The 21,150-nt window shown below is 42.1% G+C and overlaps 1 protein-coding gene across 5 annotated transcripts in view; it reads left to right on the forward strand.

The window, feature by feature from the left end:
* Positions 1-19,100, forward strand: part of megf11 (multiple EGF-like-domains 11) — an 88,851-nt gene extending 69,751 nt beyond the window's left edge. For 3 of the 5 annotated variants that reach the window (XM_019876012.1, XM_019876016.1, XM_019876014.1), the window contains 12 exons: positions 2,996-3,142; positions 5,642-5,776; positions 8,281-8,409; positions 9,239-9,367; positions 9,865-9,993; positions 10,151-10,279; positions 11,247-11,483; positions 12,620-12,810; positions 12,892-12,955; positions 15,086-15,133; positions 16,640-16,846; positions 17,095-19,100. In XM_019876012.1, the coding sequence (XP_019731571.1) occupies positions 2,996-3,142; positions 5,642-5,776; positions 8,281-8,409; positions 9,239-9,367; positions 9,865-9,993; positions 10,151-10,279; positions 11,247-11,483; positions 12,620-12,810; positions 12,892-12,955; positions 15,086-15,133; positions 16,640-16,846; positions 17,095-17,282 (1,733 nt within the window). In that variant the 3' untranslated portion in view covers positions 17,283-19,100. The remainder of the gene's footprint in view (positions 1-2,995; positions 3,143-5,641; positions 5,777-8,280; positions 8,410-9,238; positions 9,368-9,864; positions 9,994-10,150; positions 10,280-11,246; positions 11,484-12,619; positions 12,811-12,891; positions 12,956-15,085; positions 15,134-16,639; positions 16,847-17,094) is intronic. The other 2 variants (XM_019876013.1, XM_019876015.1) reach the window with 2 other exon arrangements.
* The last annotated feature ends 2,050 nt before the right edge of the window (positions 19,101-21,150 follow it).

Genomic DNA, 21,150 nt, shown 5'->3' on the forward strand with positions numbered 1-21,150 from the left:
AGAGAGAGAGAGAGAGAGAGAGAGAGAGAGAGAGATACACACCAATGTCTTTTGAATTGTTTTCTGAGCTGTGACTCGAAAATGTGCCCCAAAAACAAGTGAGCATCGGTATGCTTCAAACTAAAACACTGCTCAGAAAGTCAAATTCGAGATAAGGGCATGGGTGGTGTGTACACACGGGGGGTCCTCCAACATGGGTGGAGAGATACACTCATGCAGGGAATAGATTCAGCAAGAAGGGTTAAGTCTGTGCGCTCGGTGTCCTGAGCTTGGGGCGTTTATTCTGGGGAAACTGTGGCTTTTATTATCTGCAAGAAGGGACCTCTCTGCTCTAAATCCTGCACCGGTCGGGACCATCTGTCTGCCTTAATTGAGTCACGGGGGGTGCGGGGCCAGGGCGCTGCCCAGCGGGTTGGATAAACACACGTTCATACACACTTGAAGCCATCGAACCTTGGTAATGGGATCTCAGAGAAGGTGAACAGAGTGTAGGGGGGTTATGGTCACTGGAGTCAATCTGAGATGAAGTGAGTCGTCCGTATGCTCAAGCAATAGCGATTGAAAAAGCGTCTATTTGAAATTATTTGAAAACCTTAGGTGGCTGCGTTCATCTTTGCACCATCTAGCTCCATCCCTGGCTTCTACCGTCCATTCCTGGCAAAAGGGAGTCATATTCCGCGGTGACGAATCGTTATTTTATATCGAGCTATGTCCATTTACAACCGGCAAAGGGGCAAAGCAATAAAGCTAAAAGTGGGCTCACTATTTGACATGAAGTCGGTCGCTCTCGCTGTTCTTCCCTCACAACTGATAACAGTTTATGAAAGCTTGAAAGTATTCATGAATTCCTTGAGAAGTGTGCTCTCTAGCCTACATGGGGGCAATCTCATCAAGGTAAGGGGGTGGTGGGGGTGGGGGAGAGAAAAAGTAAAACATTTTGTTTTAAATTTTCAGCGTTCGAGTGCTGGAGCCCAAAGTGATATTTTTTTTTCTCACACACAAAGAAATGCTGGGTTGCTTTCCTAACTCACTCACTGGGTAGCTGTGGATTTTGGTTACTTTCACGCAAGGTTGGTTTAAGTACTTGGCGAGTGGATTGGGGTGAAATTTTGATTTGGATGGCCTGAAAAGCTGAAATGATCACAATTTTTTTTCACTACACAGATCAAAAATTACCTTAGTCAAAAAACGAACAATGCTACTACTCCATGTTCGCACAACTTGCTTTTACCACCGCCCCCCAAAAATGCCTAAGTTTGTACAAAACAGCCCAAGTACAACCGATAAAGTTGGGTCAAATTGGTCCAGGTAGCGGGTCAGTCACTTTTTCAACCCAAATTGGATCATTTTTGACCCAACCATGAGCTGTGTTGTGTACTATAGATGAAGTCAATTTGATATTACATATATTACATATTACATATACAACGTTGCCAGTGGTTTGTTGTGTCAGGAAGGGAGTCCACCATTTCTTAGTAACTTGAACTTCAACACCTGGATCAAAAGCTTGATCAAACGCATATGGTCTCAACCCAATGTGCTCGGTTTAAATAACCCAGCATTGAGTTTGGTTCCTTTTGGACCTAGCGCCTGGTTAGCTTTTAAAAGTGTGCTTCGATAAGGTCAATGCATTTTCCTCTGTCGGCGTGAGCTTTCGAGATTCATAGCTTGAATTTTTTTGTTGGCAAGACACTGGATGGATCATGACAGATAGTGCCAAGTAGGATGTGCCGAACACCAATAGCTCTTTGACACCTAAATTTGGAGCTTCATTTCTCGTGCATGTAGCACTTCACCGCACTTGATTCCTGCCAATATTCTACTCCTTTTCTTGCGAATTGGAGTGTTACATGGTCTGCAGCATTAAAGGAAAGAGGAGTGGTTTGCTTTGCCCTTCTCACCCTGAACAAATTAGATGGCGAGACCTCTGATTCCTTTGCAGCTCCTTTGAAGACGCTTGAACTCGGTCTTTTCTTCTTGTGGCTCACCATGCATCCAAAGCTACTTCGTTTGTTGCCACTGTACCAAGAAGTGAGATGCAGTCCGCATTCATTTTCTCACAGGTGGCGCAATCTCAAACACAACTGGACTAGCGTCGCGGATGGACTAAATCATGGCGACTCTGGGCCCTGCTCAGCATCAATATTTCGTACCCTCGCTGCTCCTTCACGTTCAACCCTTAAAGTGCCAATGTTATCGTAGAAAATGAGTCCCCAGAGTTTGGTGTGAGTCTAATTCAAAGGTAATGCTGTTTTAATGGCCGCGCTATTCTCAGATATCCTCACTCAAAGGAAATTTCAAATGAGGCGTGAAGATAAAGGCAGGTGCTTGAAAGGATGCAGAGTGTGCAGCGCATAACTTTACATGTGCGCAAGTAACCGTGTGACTTAAGAACCTGCGTGCGTATACAGTACATATGACTTTGGCCCTTAGTTTTCAAAGGCGCCGGCATGCTTGGGAGAAAAGGCGCCGCTCCGATGGATGTGCTAATAGATCTGCATGCACAGCGAGAGCCCCCGTATGGATGCAACGTTTTCTCGTTTGCCGCTTGGAGCTGATTCCAACGTGCAGTGACACTTCCCACACTGTGCCCATGTAGCCGCGGACTATTTCCTTTTTTTTTTTTTTTCCTGTTCTGTACTCTAAACCGGCTACGCTGAAAGAGAATGCCAGACAAGCTAGTTCTCTCCCGAGAGGTAGCCCTGTTAATCAGCACAGCGCACTGGCATGGAGCCCTCGTCAGATCAAAAATAAAGTAGATTCAGGAAGAACAGGAGGAGTCTAAAAAGAGGGGCTCGAATTTGAAAAGAAAAAAAAAACATCCACTTTCTGGGTGGAAATCAATCAAGGATCCATGCTGAGCAAACGTCCCTCTGCAGATCTGCTCTGATATAACATGTCGGGCCATGGGCTCTCGTTTGGTGTTCCTGCAGGATTTTTATCCTTCTTAACGTTGCGTAGCCCTTTCGTAGGCATCATTGTCATGTGTGTGCAGGAATCCACTGTGACAACGTGTGCACACAAGGCTACTGGGGCAACAACTGTTCACTCAGCTGCCCGTGTCAGAATGGAGGCTCCTGCTCTCCGGAGGATGGAACGTGTGTTTGCGCACCTGGATTCAGAGGGACTTCCTGCAAAAGAAGTGAGTGTTCCCACGGAATGCACAAATGCTTGATGCAAAGTTAGGAAACCATCCTTAAGCACATTAAAATGCACGGTCCATTTTTCTTCATAGTTGGCTTGGAACCTGTTCCGGGTTTACATGGCAGAGCCTGCTGGGTTTGCCTTGGGCCCGCAAAGGACTGGCTAAGCCACTGCAAAGCGTGTAGGCAGAATGGCAAGAACTGCGTCTTATACATACGATTCTATAATATAGTATTTTATTAAAACAGAGTAATTACATCATAAATAGAATATCAAGAATTTAAAAATTCGTGCATTATGACTAATTCGTTGCAGCTCCTTCAGGTGTGCATGACTCGGCCAACAAAGAACACTATCACACCGAGTGGGACTCAGTGGCTGCGATAATAGTCGGTTTTCACCGAGAATAAATTATATATGCTTTCAATATTGTTATAGCGGGCTTCTACCTGTGTTGACTCACCTTTTGTGTTCAAATGTCCATTACGTTAACGGCTATAACACCGCCACATAGATGCTAATCGCTAACTCATGACTCTAGCGTTTCCCTTCATGTGTTTGCATTAAGCTAGTGGATTTAAAGGCAAAGTTGTGTGTTTTAATTACTTAACGTGTAATTCTCTTTCAGTTCTGTTTAGTTTGACAGTAAACCTCAACTGGGAGTGTCATTAAACAGCTTGAATCTTTCTTTCTTTTTGTAAGAATGTAACTATTCGGAAAACAATGGCATGTAATCAAATCAATCCCCTAACTTTTACTGTAACATAACTGTTGGTGACCTTTGTATGACCTTGAAAAAAACAGTCGGAGGGTGAGCCAGCTGAGAGGCAGCACTTCAGATGTCCATCATTCAATCAGAGTGTTAAACCCCCTCCACCTCACCTCCCTTCCAAGCAGCACCCCCACTGACCTCCCTCCTGCCTTTCACGGCCGGCTCATAGTGGGAAGCGCGCAGGCCTAGCGCGGCACTCATCACTTTGCGAATGTCACCTCTGGTTTGTGAACACGTCTTGGTCAGTCTGAAGCCGCTCTCAAGTGATGAGCTCACTGATTGGGAGTGAATTTGCACTCACCGGCCCGTAAATATCAATTGTAGCTGAGTGTTCGAGATGGGTCAAAACAAGCTGTGTCAAATGTGTTTGTGTGAACAGAACAGAAGTAGCGTACTTATTCCCACTTCGAAACTTGAATGAACACAGCCCCCGACAGTGATTAAAACTGATTTTGGAAAAGCGGTAAACCCTCTTCCATCGTGGGTTCTGGGTTCGCCGTCCTACTATTTTATTAATACATATATATATATATATATATATATATATAAATTTTTTTGGTACAACTGAATTTTGATCTGGCTCGTTAATTTTCATGTAATTCCACTGTTGGCCATGAGATGGTGACAAACTATTATTTTACATTAAATTTGAAAGAAAAAGAAGGAAGTAGGTCAACCGTATTTCAACATGAGCCCAATTTGTGCTCAAAATTATTCATTGTTAAATCCTCTTTCATCCTGCTTTTTACCAAGATGATAAGTTAAGATAAATTAAAAATCGTATATACATCAGTCATCTTGACAAAGATGTACATTGTAAAATTCATCTCCAGCTGTCACTTTCTGTATTGGTAAAAAGCAGGATTACAGAGGATTAAATATATATATATATATATATATATATATACACACACACACACACACACACTCACTCTCTCTGTACTCAGCCCTTAAGCACTGTGATGTCATTTTCAGTCGACAGCAAGTGGCAAAAATGGCTGCCCCTGACATCCTGAGATGGATAAAAACCTGGTCGATTTAAGATAAGATAAGAAAACCTTTATTAGTCTCGCAATGGAGAAATTCCCAATTCACAGCAGCAAATTTTGCTTCTTAATCGGTATTCCACAACCGCAGTATTAATCAAAATACTGTGTTTCGTGGGAGCGCATAGTGCACAGCTATTATTGTAAAGAACATTTTGGACTTCAGGTTTTTGTGATGTGGGTGAGGTGACTGTCTCTGATTATTTTCTGAGCGCAGTAAGACAGATGTGAGTGGCTCCCAATATTAAATTCCACCTTAACATAACAATTTTTCATGTACCATTCTGTCCCTTTGCATAGTTTCATGTTTAATCATCTCCAGAACGTCACCTTTCGGATACCTTAAAAGTTCTTAATCTTTCAATATAATCTTCCTGACTTTTACAGATAAGCGTCTGTGAGGCATAGCGAACATTAAACGGATGTTCTCAACTAATGCAGTGCATCCCGTGTAGCACACGGCACGGGAATTATTGCACTGAAGACTTTTTCTGATGTCTTCCTCCCTTTTCCGTCTCTTTTCTCGCTTTTGCTTCTACACTTCCAGATCTGATTTTTCTGCACTCCCTTGATCACTCTTGACATGACGTTTTGCATTATGATGAATTATGTCTCTTTTTTCCGTCCGCTGTTAACAAGAATTTCTTATCCTTTTCCCTATCCTGGTTTGTCACCACAGCATGCTCTCCGGGGTTCTACGGGCATCGCTGCAGCCAATCATGCCCGCGGTGTGTTCACAGCACGGGGCCGTGCCATCACGTAACTGGCCACTGCGAATGTCTGTCTGGCTACTCGGGCCCTTTGTGCAGCCAAGGTAAGTGTCCCTCCCTCTGCGTCCCCTTGACATTTTCCCTTACTGACAAATCTGTTCACTGTGACACTTTTTCCTTCTACTGCTGGAAAATGTCTCTGCATGTATGGATGTAGAATGCAAAATGAGCCCGAGCTAGTCAACGTGGTTCGCAGACCCACGTAATATAACAATAAATGAAACCACAATGTCAAAAAAAGTTGATAAAGGGAAATACAAACAACCGAAAGGATTTTATTTTATTTCATTTGCTGACTTCAGTGCAAGCAATGTGGGTTCAGCTCTCACTCAGTGACGCTGTGAATGCTTTTTGTGTGATTTTTTTTTTTTTTCGAACAAAATGAGCGTTAACTGCTGACTTTCAGCTTGAATTTATATTTGGTTGCAAATCCTTTGCAGTCAACTGCAGCCTGAAGTCTGGATACTACCAGGCGCTGCATTTCATCTCCGGTGATGCTTTACTTGACTTACTTGCTCTGAAAAATCTTACCTTAAAACTACAAGTATTTACTTGACATCACACCTTTATCGCTTTTATTTTTGTGAAAAGGCAAATTTATTCAAAACGTCATTGCCCAAATACCAAACTCGTTGAGAAACTTTCTTACTTTTTGTCATCTCATAATTTAGAAACTTTTAATAACGTACTGAACCTCTGGTAGATTTTTTTTATTCCCTTTCATAACTTTAAGGAATGTTTCATTCAATCAAAATTTAATCCAACAAGGAAAACGGTGGAGAAGTCGTCATTTTTTTCTGAACCATAATGAAATGGCGAACAGATGCGCGGTGGCGAGGGATGAAGGTGACGACAAACAAGTCCACTTGTTGAACGCTTGTTTGCGTCCTCGCTCGTCCGCCCGTCCTTTCCAGACAGAGCCTAATGAAGCTCTCCTGGTGTGATGAGGCTCCGGTCCCCACAACGGCGGAGCTAACCTCCTGGCATTAATGACAGCCTGCTCGAAGGAGCATGAAAGAGGTCTCGACAAGAGCGGAAAGGCTGTTGAAATGAAATCATTAAAATCTGCCCAGATTTTAAAAAAAAAAAGAAAAAAAAAAGGAAGAAGAAGAAGCAAGTATATCAGCCACCTTATGTGATGTTGCTGAGTTATTCTCTTTATGACAGACCTTCGATGTGCCGCACATCCTGTTGCTGCCGTTCCTTCATCCTGATGGTGAAGAGCATCTGGGCCTAATTTGTCCCGCTGCCCAACAATAAAGTACAATGGGAGGTTTCATTGCAAGCGATATCTTTTATTGAAGAGTGCCAGGGAACGCTGAAATATTAATTTCATCAAAAATGTATGCAGTGGTCTGTGTACATGGTCTATTTTAATACTGTGGCACATCAGTCATTCCGCTTGGGTTGATGAAATTGGGGCAATTGTGCCACGGGAGGCGGTGATTGACTCTTTCTTTTTTTTTTTTTTTGTCTAAGCATATCACTTCATGTGTCCACTCAAATAAACACTGCCATCCATCTCATAAGCCAATGTCATACTACATTTTCACCATTGCTTACTTATGCTGAGTCGCTTCCAATGTCAGTTTTATCGTATTAATTTTAGCATCATCGCTATCTGTGTTTTCAATATGCATTCTAATATCCTCCTTTAAGGATTTTCTTATTTTTGTTAGATGTCACTAAACTTTCTTATAATTTATAATCCAGGATACATACATCATATGTTTTAGTCATATATTAAGGCTTTTTTTTAAATCCAATACATTGTTATACAGTGGTGCCTTGAGATATACTTGATATATTAGTCATTCTTTGCAGAGGATAAAGACTTAGACTATATACTGGTGAGTATTTTTATACTGTTGGTCTACATGTGTCGGTCTACATGTGTTGCTGCCCCCGACTTGATGTCAAACTTTCATGTAAATATGGCATTTGACTTTTTTTTTTGTGTCGTTGCCCTTTTGTGTTTGCTTGTTATTTGAATCACTTTATCATGACTCTGGCTCATGACAGCTTCTGAAGTGAATTCTGAAGTGACATCAAGCGTCAGGAAAAGACATCCTGTTACCCAGTCTCAGTCACGTCTTTTCCAAAACCTGCCGTGAAGAGAGAGATTGGCGACGAGAAGAGCCAATTTTGAGGAAAAACAGGAGACCGAATGTTTTTGTGTTTTCGCACAGAGGCTCCCCGACATGTCTTGAATGCAAAGAGAAAAGTGGTGATACTCATGAAATCAAATGTCATCACTCAACTACACATGCTGACGAGGATGCAAAAGTAGCAGGGGGATGTGGGACAACTGACTCACCAATCTTGTTCATATCCAGAAGAACGTAAATGTTTTGGATTGGTATGAACAATGATTGATTTTTTTGGGGAGGAGGATACTTGATGTGGCCCAGACTCACCCAGACTCTAAATCGGGTTTGAGACCCCTGTCCTAAATGTCAAAAGTTAGTGACTCTAACCCCATTCATCATGTTTGTGCATTTTTATCTTTCAAATCACATCGGGTTATGATCTGTTGTTGCTTTTCCAGTTTGTCCCAGCGGCAGGTATGGAAGGGCCTGTGCCGAAATCTGCCGCTGCACCAACAATGGCACCTGTAACCCCATTGATGGATCCTGCCAGTGCTTCCCTGGATGGATCGGGCATGATTGCTCTCAGGGTATGTCCGCACTGCTTTATCCTCTGGTCCCTTTCTCTAAGTAACCGTCTATTCGCACCCCTCTTTGGCATTTGACTGTCTTCACACCCCATTTTGTCTTAAACGTAGCTTGCCGCAGTTACTGTTTTCTCACAATAATTTAAGGGGATTTCATAGATGAAAAGTAGTCTATGAAATGTTTAGGATCGCAAAGGAGTGGAAACTTTCCATGGGAAGTGTAATCATTTGAATAATCGTGATTGATATTGTTTTTTTTTTCATAATCGAGCAGCCCTATGTGTAACTAAGCAAGATTATATTGCAAGATGTTTGTCTACCCCCCACCACCCCCAAAAAGTATTTTGTAGACTATCCTGTTCCAATGGATTCACTTATATTGTATTCCCATTACTTCCCCAAAAAAAATCCCACAATTTCGCAACCCAAGCATGTGGACGATATTTTCCGTTTTTATTTTTTCCCACCTAGTCAGAGGAGCAGGCTCACAAAGGTTCACATGGATCAAAACCTACTACGCCAGCAGATGGGGAACACATAACATGCTTGACAATGTTGGATAATGCTCTTTGTCTAACCACTCTTTATTCAGGACTCTGTTGCTGTAGAAATTATTTGAAATAGGAATTATTAAACTCCGGGCAATTGAGGCTGATGTATTCATTATATTGACAATCATTGAGTGGTTGAGCAAAGAGCTCGTAATTAATATTCCGCATGGATCTGTGTCAGCTTTCTAGTTTGTCGTTGGGTGCGTGTGTAATAACAATGTCCAAAAAAAAAAAGTCCCACGTTGCGCCTCATATTTGTCTCGCGCCTCTGGTGTGTGCAGCCTGTCCCTCCGACCGTTGGGGCCCAGATTGTCTCAACTCATGTAACTGTCACAATGGAGCTCAATGCAGTGCCTACGATGGAGAATGTAGATGCGGACCTGGCTGGACGGGTCTCTACTGCACGCAGCGTGAGTCCTTGAGCAAACACACACTGTCACCTAGAGGCTGTGTGGCTCAACTGCAGCAGACGCGGACTCGTTTGAAACATCTGGACAGTCGCTGAAAGCTACTTTATCATTCAGATTCGACTTGAAGGCAACATAAAAATTAATACTCGTTCGACTTGGCACAACGCAGCAGTTGTGTAGTTCATCCCAGTTACTGTGACTCATTTGAATTCTCAGCGTACACAATGTCACTGTCTTATAAATATTTTCCTTACACACTGTCATGCAGGGTCCTTCTTTTATATTAACAACTTAGCAACGCACTCAACATCCCAGCATCGTCTGCTGATGCAGGAAATATTTGGATTCCTTCGCGTTGTCCCTTATTACGCATGCTGCCCAAACTTTGAATGCTATTGATTTGGCTGTTGCTTGCAAAATGACCTTGGCTCTCCACATTGTCTGCCTGTCTCTTCTGCCGCTCCGCCATTGGCAACGTTTCACGCGTCCCGTCCCAGGCTGTCCCTCCGGCTTCTATGGCAGAGATTGTTCCGAAGTGTGCCGCTGCCAGAACGGCGCAGAGTGCGACCACATCACGGGCCTGTGTGCGTGTCGAACCGGCTTCATCGGGACGAGTTGCGAGCAGAGTTTAGTAGGCCCGCCACATTTAGCTCTATGCAAAAAAAATCGCCCAGTGGATGTGAATATGAGGCGTGCTATAAATATAGATTTTTTTTTTTTTTTTTACACAGCCGCTCTCGAAGTGCTTTAATTTTGCAGTGATGCACCTCTCCTCCTTTGCAGAGTGTCATTCTGGTACATTCGGATATGGCTGTCAGCAGCTGTGTGAATGTCTGAACAATGCTACCTGTGACTATGTGACCGGGACATGCTACTGCAGCCTGGGATATAAAGGAATCCGTTGTGATCAAGGTGAGGAGATAACTGAGACGAATGAGACTTTCTCTGGATGATTGTCAAAAACATCAAACTTGTTTTCATAGGGGCCACGTCGTAGGTAAGGGGTCATTGAACGTTTTGAAAGTGGGAGAAACTTTGCGGGGACTGCATAATGTCAAGGCCTACCACACTTTGAAAATAACCAATTTGCTGGAATTAAATTGAATTAAATTGCATGTCATCTATAAATAATGATGTTCATCTATGTGAAGACATTGATTATGTTCATGACAATGATGCAACGAGGTAGAACACGGATAAATAAAAATATGCGAGAGGTGTCAGAATCGATGAATTGACATCTATTCGGATTTCTGTCCTTTGTGTTTCATCCAAATAAGGTCAAGCAAGGCAACTTTATTTACACAGCACATTTCATACACAAAGCAACTCAATGTGCTGCACAACATCGAAAAGCATTTACAAAACAACAGCTGAAGACATTTACAAAGCAAAGAGAACAAAAGTAGCATATTAAAATTACTAAAAGAATTTACATTGACATCATTTACATGCATTTACCTATAACGATAATAATTGTTATTTGCTGCCGTATTACAAATAACCTGGAGATGAGAAGCAGGTCAACCTGAAGCAGCCTCAGAAGTGTACATCCGTCTCGTGGTATTACGGTACTTCATTGTTCATTTTATTTCGTTGAATCATCAAATAATGCCAAATAACCATCAATATTAACTGGGAGGGAAAAAAACATTCTCAAAATACATTTTTATCCGATTAATCATTGGAATAATCGAATGAATTGTCAATTCTAAAATGATTTAATAGTGACAGCCCCACGATATGCAGCACTTCATTTCTATAAATCTCCGTGGCTCTCGCGGGCCACCAAAGACGGCTCAAGGTCCAACTCTGGCCCATGAGCCTTGATTTTGACACCCGTGGTCTCACAAGCCACTCTGCAATGTTCCGTGTCTAGCATCTCTCATGATGGAGGAGCTGAACCCATACACCAAGATTAGCCCGGCCCGCGGCTCGGAGCGGCAGTCCGCAGGCGCCGTCATGGGCATCATCTTCCTCCTCCTCATCATCATGGCCATGCTCAGCCTGTTTGTGTGGTACAGACAGAGGCAGCGAGAGAAAGGACACGAGATCCAGCCGAGTGTGTCGTACTCGCAGGCCATGCAGATGACCAACACGGACTATTCACTCTCTGGTGAGAACTGCTTCTGTTCCTCAATTTGAATGAACTAAAAATACAGAAAGCCCTTCATTAGGTGAACCTGCTCAGGCACATATGTTCTCCCCGTTCTCTCCAATACCAACAAACGAAATACGGAGCTGTTTTATTTATTTATTTATTTTTTAAACATGTCATAACCTCCAAAGTTGTAAGTGCATTCATTCCCCTTTTTGGAAACAGGTTCTGAACATTGAGAGGAAGCATTGGTTTCTATTTTGTCCATAAATTGTGCAGTTTTAAATTGAACCAAGTCTTTGATTTTTAAAGTTCTCTTCTAAATAAAAACCTGATTTGTATGTTCTCCGTATGCAACTTTATTTGCGATTATCATTGATCATTTTTGAAGAGTAAATATTTTTAAGAGTAAGCCTAACCTAAAAAAACCAAAACATTTACGTATAATCAATCTGATATTGTTTATTGTCATACAGATGACCGTATTTTCTGCACTATTTACGCTTCGGAGTATAAGGCGCACCTTCAATGAATGGCCTGTTTTAAAACTGTTTTCACACATAGGGCGCACTGCATTATGAAGTGCATAGAATAGAAGCCACAATGGTGGCTGCGGTTGCGTTATGCATCCACTAGATGGAGCTACGCTGAAAAGAATACAATACAATACAATACTATACAGCTTTATTTAGATAGTGCTTTCACAACTGCTGTAACAAAGCGCTTTACAGAACATTTAAAATACTATGTCCAAGAAATCAGAATTTTGAGCCATATATAAGGCACATCGGATTATAAGGTGCACTGTCGGCTTTTGAGAAAATTGAATGCTTTTAGGTGCACCATATGGTGCGGAAAATGCGGTAATTTATTGCTTGTCTGTTAAAAAGAATACATGGGAAGAGGAGCTTGAAAATGAATAGTAATCACCAATTCCATCACACTCGCAACATTGAGGGAAAACGATCACAATTTATATTTCACATTTTCATTTTCTTTTTCGTTCCATCTCTCAACCCTAAACAAGCGCTATTGAAAATTGCTGGGTAGATATTGTGTCAACGTGCCCATTGAGTACATCCTCCTCTGTTGATTTTCTGTCAGCGTATCATATATAAATGTCGACATGAATAAATTGCTACTGAAATCCACAGAGTGTGGCAGCACCTTGGCCATAAAGACCAGCGCAGCTGAGGTCAATCACAATCCGAGTAGCAGTAGCAGCAGCAGCAGCAGCGGCGGCGGCGGTGGCCAGTGCTTCTCCAACCCCAGCTACCACACCGTGGCCCAGTGCAACGTCGTATCAACCATCTCCAGCAACCTGGATGCCACGCTGACCCTCAAAGTACATTCACATGCCACACAAGTGGAGCTTCCTCCACTCAAATAAAATCAACCAGTGTTCTCTTACTGCCCCACTTCGCAGTCGAGCACTCTGAAAAACCGAAACGGATCCGACTGGAGAGCCTACTGCAACCTCAACGATCTCGGTGAGTTTTCCCTCTCTCATCCCCCATGAAGAATGTCATCCATCATGACTTTGCTACGTTGCCCCAAGGGCAGAGACGTGTGTGTCCTTAGTGGGCCTGCACTCATGGCCCTGCCTCCCCGCTGTGAATGAAGATGAACCACTGGCTCCTTGTTAGAAAGAAAAAAAAAATCCCCTGCTTTCATTTTCATTTGATATGCGGCTTAGAAAGAGAGCGGTGCGGTTCTGAGGAGATCACGGGTCAGTGAGAGCTCGTTAGTATGCCTTCTCAGTCCGTGTTCGATTCCTCTGTGATGGTTTACGCCAGGTCAGCTACTGCACTGTGGAGGGATGTCGATTAGAGAAACATCCAGAATCGCCGAAATAGTTCAATGCCCACACGGGAAGAATACATTGTAGAAATTCTAGAATATTGAATTTACCAATCATGCTCCCCTCTTTACTCTCATTGGAGTGACATGCTATGCTACTCTGTTTTATTGTCAAGTGTATGTTAAAGACAACAGCAAATATTTACCATATTTTCCGCACTATAAGGCGCACCTAAAAGCGTTCAATTTTCTCAAAAGCCAACACTGCACCTTATAATCCGATGCACCTAAGATATGAATCAATATTCTGATTTCTTGGACATAGTATTTTAAATGTTCTGTGTAGTGCTTTGTGACAGCTGCAGCGGTTGTGGTAGCTCTATAGAAATAAAGATGTATTGTATTACTTTAGCTTAGCTCCATCTAGTGGATGCATAACGCAACCGCAGCCACTATTGTGGCTTCTATTCTATGCACCTTATAATGGCTTGCGCCCTATATCTGAAAACAGTTTTAAAAATACACCATTTGTTAAAGGTGCACCTTATACTTTGAAACGCCTTATAGTGTGGAAAATACTGTAGTTTAGCTAGAAGCACTAATATTTGTGAGGAAAAAATGTCTTGTAATAGAAGTACTGATTTAGCTCCTGTACTTGAGTAAAAGTCAAGACTCTGAGATGTACTTAGTACAAAAGAAAATAAATTATCATTCATTTTCCCAATTACCTATTATAACTTGATTTTGTTGGTCGGTTTTTTTTTAAACCAATGCTAGCGTCGGTGAACTTTTATGTTAGCAAAACAATGTGTTCCCAATTCCAGAGCATTGCAAATGTTGTGCAGTGAATAACAAAACATGCTTAATTAGCTAATGATAACAACGGCGAATAATACAAAGTACTCGGTTTTATTTTGTTTTGTTTTGGGTTTTTTTTTCAAATTCGATTTGCACCACCTCGTGGTTTATAGGCTGTCACAAGGCAAATTGCATTCACCATGTATTGTTCTCATAACTGATCAAACAATTCTCCGAATCTGTTGCCATCCTCATTAGTGCTCCCTGCTGCACTTTTTTTTTTTTTTGATGTGGCTGCTGTCCCCATTTTTTTTCTGACTTAAAAAGTCTCCAGGATCTCATCCAATCAAGATATGAACCACTGTCTCTATTTACGTCTTGCTTCTTTTTACATCGCATCGTCAGCCGTGGACATGGAGAAAAAATAGTAATGAGCGCGTTCTGAAGTACAGGAGAGTGGCTCTTTTTTTTCCAACAACAAACGCTGAAAACGGTCATCTGTGAAAAGAGAGGACACGAGCATGTTTAACATTCAGTCTGAGCATGTGTGACAACGTCACAACAAAAACAATGGATCACTGCACCGTCGCGGTTTTTTTTTTTTTTGTGCTTGTAACATTTTTTCGTCGAGCGAGCATGTTCTGCATGTATAGGTCAAACTCTAGATGCTAGTAAAGGGTATTCAAATGTCAGTTTGGGATGAAACCCAGGAGGACAAGCAGTTGGGTCTCATGTCCACAATTATTAGGGCATAGTGTTACTTTGCACTTTGTGATTTTGGCCACGTCGCTCAATGTGCAGCAGCCTTACAATGGATGCTCTCGCTATGATTTTGAAAATATCCTTTCTTGACCTCCGTTGACTGGAGGAGGTTATGGGCGTGGAGAATGTAAAAAGTATTTGTCAGTAAGTAGTCATTGCCACATCCTTAAAAGGAGTACTCCATTCTGCCAAAACAAAAGGTTAGCCACAGATTGTGTGAATTATGCAACATCTGACTTTCATGTTTTGACATTATGTAGCAGATGTTCAACAGGGGGAGACGCAGGCTCCAAGAGGCTCCCGAAAAGGTAAATAATTCATTTTCGTCAACACCGCGCGTGTGTCTGCATGAGTGCGTGTCTCGTTCAGCCTTCCCAGCACTAAGAATTGGGATCTGTCCTTCAAGGGGAAGTTAAGTCCCAAATTTTCTTTGCAATCAGTGCTTCAAGCGGGCTGTTACGCACTAGTTCGGAGAACCAGCACTTCTCAATTTTAGCTTCTAGCGTACCGGGACTTATTACTTCACATAAATCGGCAGTACCTTCCCCCGTTGTTCTATTTCTCTCTTGCAATTTATGATACACGCCTCTCCCCCGTGACGCACTCTGTGTGGCAGAAAAAGGACGGGAAGACAAATGAAGAGTGAAGAATGTAAACATAGAGCGAGTAGAAACAAGATTTTTCTATAGTTAACGGTTAAACGGCTGAACCCATAAATGCCGGTGTGGTGAAAGAGAACCCGCTCTGGTGACGGTGACACAGAATGACACGTTAATCTTGGAAGTGAGGAGCAGCTTTTGATTCACTTGTTGACATCAGAACAATAGCCTGCTGGTGTCAAATGACCAAATAACGTTGTTTATAGATTACTTTTTTTTCATCGCCTAATTTACCTGACAGCAGAAAGATAAGAAGAATAACAGCACTGATCCGTTTACACTCGTGTGTTTTATGCATGTGTAATTTAAATTCAGTCAAAAAAAATCCACCCGTTTTTATCCATCTCAAGGGCGGCCATTTTACCTTGTACTGCCACTTTTTGTCACCTGAAAATGACATCACGATGCCTACGTTTTGAGCCCTCGAAGGTCACATGACCAAACTCAGAAAACGTGAGCCGTGACAGTCGTTTCCTGAGCCTTCATCGGCACTGTCAACAGCAAGTGGCAGGACAAGGCTGAGATCGATTAAAAAAAAAAAAAAATGGGTGGATTTTTCTGCTTAATTCATATTGCACAAACTGAACCTGCATCAGAATTATGTGTTTTGGACTAGTGGTAGCACAAAGAATTTTGTAAAACTTGACTTCCCCTGTCAATCGGTTTCACCAAATGGTTCCTGTCGCCACTTGAGTGTCACCCCCTACCCAATCTCAATCTTCTCATATCCTCCATGATTGTATGAAAAACTTTTCAAACGAGATCATGATGACCTGCAATTTCACTCCAATGGTAATTGCCCTCCGTGGCTCGATGCCAGACATATTATTTGCGCTCCCACACTGCGCGGTTCCGGTGACTGCGAGAGATCCAAAGGTGTGAGGAGTGGTCTTGAAGTAGTCTTGCTGTGGTCCATAATGAGTCCTCATAGACTGACTGATGAGACTGTTATGGATGAGATGAGTCATCCACCGCGCTCCCCTTTCTATCCAGATTACTTTTTACGGCCATTATTCATCCGAGGCAAAAAACAAAAGGGTAACATTTTAAAGCAGGCCAACAAGTTTTTGTGCTCTTCTGCTCGTACCGCCACGCACCAGCGACCATCGCTTTATTTTTTGCTCTAACTGAAGGTGCCTGTCTCCTCCGTGGCAGATTACATCAAGGGCTCGATGTGCAACAACAGCTCCTGCTCCCTGAGCACCGAGAACCCTTACGCCACAATCAGGGACCCGCCAGGGCTGGCGTGCAAGCACACGGAGAGTAGCTACGTGGAAATGAAATCCCCCTCCCACCGCGAAGTGCCCTTCGGGGGCACCGCCACGCTCCTGGGCGGCACCAGAGGAAACATCTATGATGTCGGTGAGAAACAGGTTTATTGTAGGTTATTTTATACGGAATTTTTTTTTTTAAAAGTGTAACTTATAGTCTGAAAAATATGGTATACATCTTTTTGGACACATTTTTGATTGGTGTTGTGTCATGAGATTTTTCAAATGTGAAATATGAGCCTTGGCTCAATAAAGGTTGGGAAACACTGATGTAGTAAATATGATGCTGACTGCCCTCCACCCTCTTCCTCCATCCCCCACCCCTTCATCCCCCTCAAGCCATCGCAGAGCCCACGGTGAGTGTTTTGCAAGGGCCCAACGGGATGGCCACCGGTTTCTCCCAGAACCCATATGACCTCCCTCGCGGCAGCCACATCCCGACCCACTATGACATTCTGCCGATGCGCCACAGCCCCACGCACAATCCCTCGCCACCACACCCAGAGAGCCCCAGCTCCCTCCTCTAGAGAACCCAAGCCGGCACGCTGGAAACAGTCCGTCACTTTTCATACAGCCCCCGTTTGTCTTCATGTGGTCAACAAGGACGTGACAGCCACAGCTCTTTTGGACCCGGAAAGGAAAAAGTAAAGGACGAGAGCCCACACACCAGCAATCATTCAGCAATTTTATTTTCCCAGATCTCCCAGACTGCTTCCTGGAGCTTTATGGATGCTCTGGAGCGGAAGGTGGCTCTACCGGAGGGAGCTAAGGCTGCCACGCTTGGATTGAATGGATAAGTCATTTACGGGGAAAGAGACATCCTTCACTTTAGTTTATAGAAGGGCAAAATGGGGTTGACATGAGTAACGGTTGTGCCTGCCCCAGTTCAGAGTGTACAGCAGTTAGGATTTATGATGTACAGCAGGGGTGGGAAAGCTTTCGTGCTCAAGGGCCACAGTTGATTTAAAAACAGCCAGCCAGAACTATTTTAAAAAAAAAATTTTAAAAAACTATTTCAAAAGAGGGGCTTGCAATTTTCAAAAAGACCATACTTTTTTTTTTATATTTTATATCAAAACAGTCAATATAACTTGTGAATGTGAAAATCAGAGACAGAATGTGTGACTTACCAATGATTTGTCACCCTGCCGCCTCAAGCTGACCTGCTACCTGCGATGAGTTTGCCGCAAGTGTTTGACAAATGACTGACACCTTGGAAATCAAAACTTATGTCTCTCATTCTTTATTTTTCCCTCGGGCGGGTCGGTTTCTTGTTTATCAAATTAGAAGCTGATTTTTTCACGTCATATTCATCATGTAAAATTGTCAAGCTATATTGACTGTTTTGACAAATACGACAAAGTGATTTTTGCATTTAAATTCCAACTCCCCTTCAAGGTTTATGTAAAATATGTAAAATAGTACTCGTGACCCTGATGAGGACAAGCAGCATAGAAAATGGATGGATGGGTTGATTTAAATTATAAACACGCTAGCTAACTTATTCTCATCTAATTTTTTAAATTATATTATTTTAATTAATCAGTTATCATTTTAAAAAAGGGGGAAAAAGACTGCTAATATTTGATTATTTTGTCATTTCGAACGAATCTATTCTTAATAAGATCAAAATATTGTTGCCCAAAATATTACAGGACTCTTGATAAAAGAAATTCTTTGTGGGCCCAAATAAAGAATGCAGCGGGCCATAAATAGCCCGCAGGCCATATTTTGCCCACCACCGACGTACAGGCACCATATGTCAGACCGAGATGAGATCAACTGCAGTGTAAAATATGAGCTAATTGATTTTTTTTTAAAAAAAAAAGCATGGATACAAAATAACGCCAGTCACAGTCACTCCTTTTCTTCGCCGTGTGCCGGTAATGAGCACTCGAACGACAAGATGTTGAGTCAAAGTGAAGAGCTTCATTTGTGTTGCAGTGTAAATGAGGTTGTGCTATTCAGGTCAGCAGAATTTATGTGCTGACTGCATCAAAAAATACGTCTCAACTTTTGGATTTGCTGCTTATTAATGAAATGATCATGTCTTGTTTTTCTATGGGCCAGAACTTTTCTTGCAAATGTCTATATGGGGGAGGGTGGGGGGGGGGGGCTTTGACCTTTATGTTTGGTATATTTATCCAGCTAATTTCTTGATTTGTTCATTTCTTTTATTAGTGATGGTGAGTTTAATCCGTGTGACACTAGAATTGCTTTTTCAAAAAAGATGAGCATGAACACATAATGGGTACCCACCGATGTACATAAACACCGACATGTCAAATTTATCTTCTTGTGAGATGTAATTTTGTGAAGCGTTTTAAAATGAAATCCTCTCTCTCTTTCTCTCAGTCTGTGAAGTTTGTAAATTCAATTTTAGATTCTACCACAGAGAAGAAAAGCTTTTATCTGACCAATTTAACACCCACGGATATCATGTGCCGTTACGTGTGTGGAGGGAGAAAAAAGAGAAATCATCTGTTTGCATTAAACAAATGTCATTTGTTATCAATTATGATGAATTGACTCATTGACTTTGTCACTTGCATCAAAGCCTCTGCGGAAGCAATAACATTTTGACAATCATTACCCGGACTACATTTCATCTGTACTGGACACGATGCACTTTACTTTTATTTCACATGACTGTTATCTCTCTAGATGAGCTTTATTTTCTAACCACTTGCTGTCATATCGATGCTGTTTCTTGTTTTGGTACATTTCAGATTAAAACAAGCCTTTTGTGTCATCGCAGCCATGTTTCAGTCAGGTCAATGTCCAATACGCACTATAAATTGGAGCGGTTACAGTCAAATAAGGGTCACGGGTGAATTGGACTCTATTCCAGATGAGAGGCGGGTGTACACCCTGGAATGGCTCCAGTCCATCGCAGGTTACATTTACCGTCGACCAGGGGTGGCCATGACGTCGATCGCGATCGACAGGTAGCTCGCGGACTGGTACCAAATCAATCACGAGGGGTGGAGAGGGAAAAAAAAACCTAGCAAACATTTGTGTATCTCTGTGCATGTCAGTAATATTCTTTTTGTGTTCATGCACACTGAACCCAAATCATCCTATCAGTCTCACTTTCACAAAAGTATTTAAAAAACAAAATAAAATGAAGCAGGTCACGTTTAACTTGCTATCAGAGCTGTTGCGATGTCGCCTTTATTATTATTATTATTATTATCAGGCAAGGTGCAGTTCGTATACAATTCACCGATGGCACTCGCAAAGAATAGGAATCTGGAGGGCCGAAAGAAGCATTTTAAAACTGTCCGCATGAGCTACGATAGTTAACAGGCTGCAAAAGTGAGTCGCATGCCTCCTCGTCAGGCTGTTGCTCATTGTGGCATGCGTGTGTATGTGCGTGCGCATGCGCGTTAATGGGTCAATCGCGGGAGGTTGGTTGATCGAAAAGTCCCTATCATATTATCACTTGGTCTAGGTGATTAAGAAACACTGAATAATCTCCCAGTGCATTTGAATGGACGTCACTCTGTGGATTTTCACTATTTGTGGGCCTATCGTCCACAAATAGCGGGTCTCCACTGTCTACCGTGTAATTGGTGGCGTAAATGGGTTCATGAACTGTGTTGAGTTGACAATTTTATATCGGGGCATTATTACCAAGCATACACAATATACGTGTGCCTGTTTCTTTTTTTCTTTTTTCTTTTTTTTTTTTTACTTAGTGCTACATATGTAATATTTTCAAGTCTACAGTTATATAACACCATGACTAATAATTTATTATTAAATCTGACAGAAGGAATCAGTAATGAGCATTTATCATTTCTCAAAACAGAATTTTGTTGATTCTTGGTCAGAAAATTCAAACAGAGCTGGAGACTGCTAAAATCGATCAAAACTATGGGGGTTGAACAATCCGACAGAGTTTTATGTTTATGTTTCATATTTGTGTGGTACTTTGTTTTGGGTTCGAACTGCAGACACACACACACACACACACACACACACACACACACACACACACACATAAAGCCATTATAAATGTTTAGCCCAACAATTGCCTGAAGTCAGCTCTTTCATACTGACTTCCACTGCTTAATGTTAGCGCGCTTGCCGAAAACAATCTTAATTTTTAATGGCGTCATTACTGCTTACAAGCTGTGCTAAATGCTATAACAGAAACCCAAGCTTGATAATAATGGCCATAAAGAACTGAACATGACCTCGCTTGTAAACAGAGTTGTAGTTCTCTGCGTTCAAACTCAATATCTGGGTCTGCCAAATTAAAGACTTAAAAGGAATACATTATAAGTTAACTACAGTGGTGCATTGAATCATCTGGCCAATTTTTTTTTTTTTTACTTTGACATGGAAGTAATATACACACACACACACACACACACACATACATATATA

The sequence above is a fragment of the Hippocampus comes genome, unplaced genomic scaffold (genome assembly GCF_001891065.2).
Source record: "Hippocampus comes isolate QL1 unplaced genomic scaffold, H_comes_QL1_v1.1 scaffold142, whole genome shotgun sequence".
In the NCBI taxonomy this organism is placed as follows: domain Eukaryota; kingdom Metazoa; phylum Chordata; class Actinopteri; order Syngnathiformes; family Syngnathidae; genus Hippocampus; species Hippocampus comes.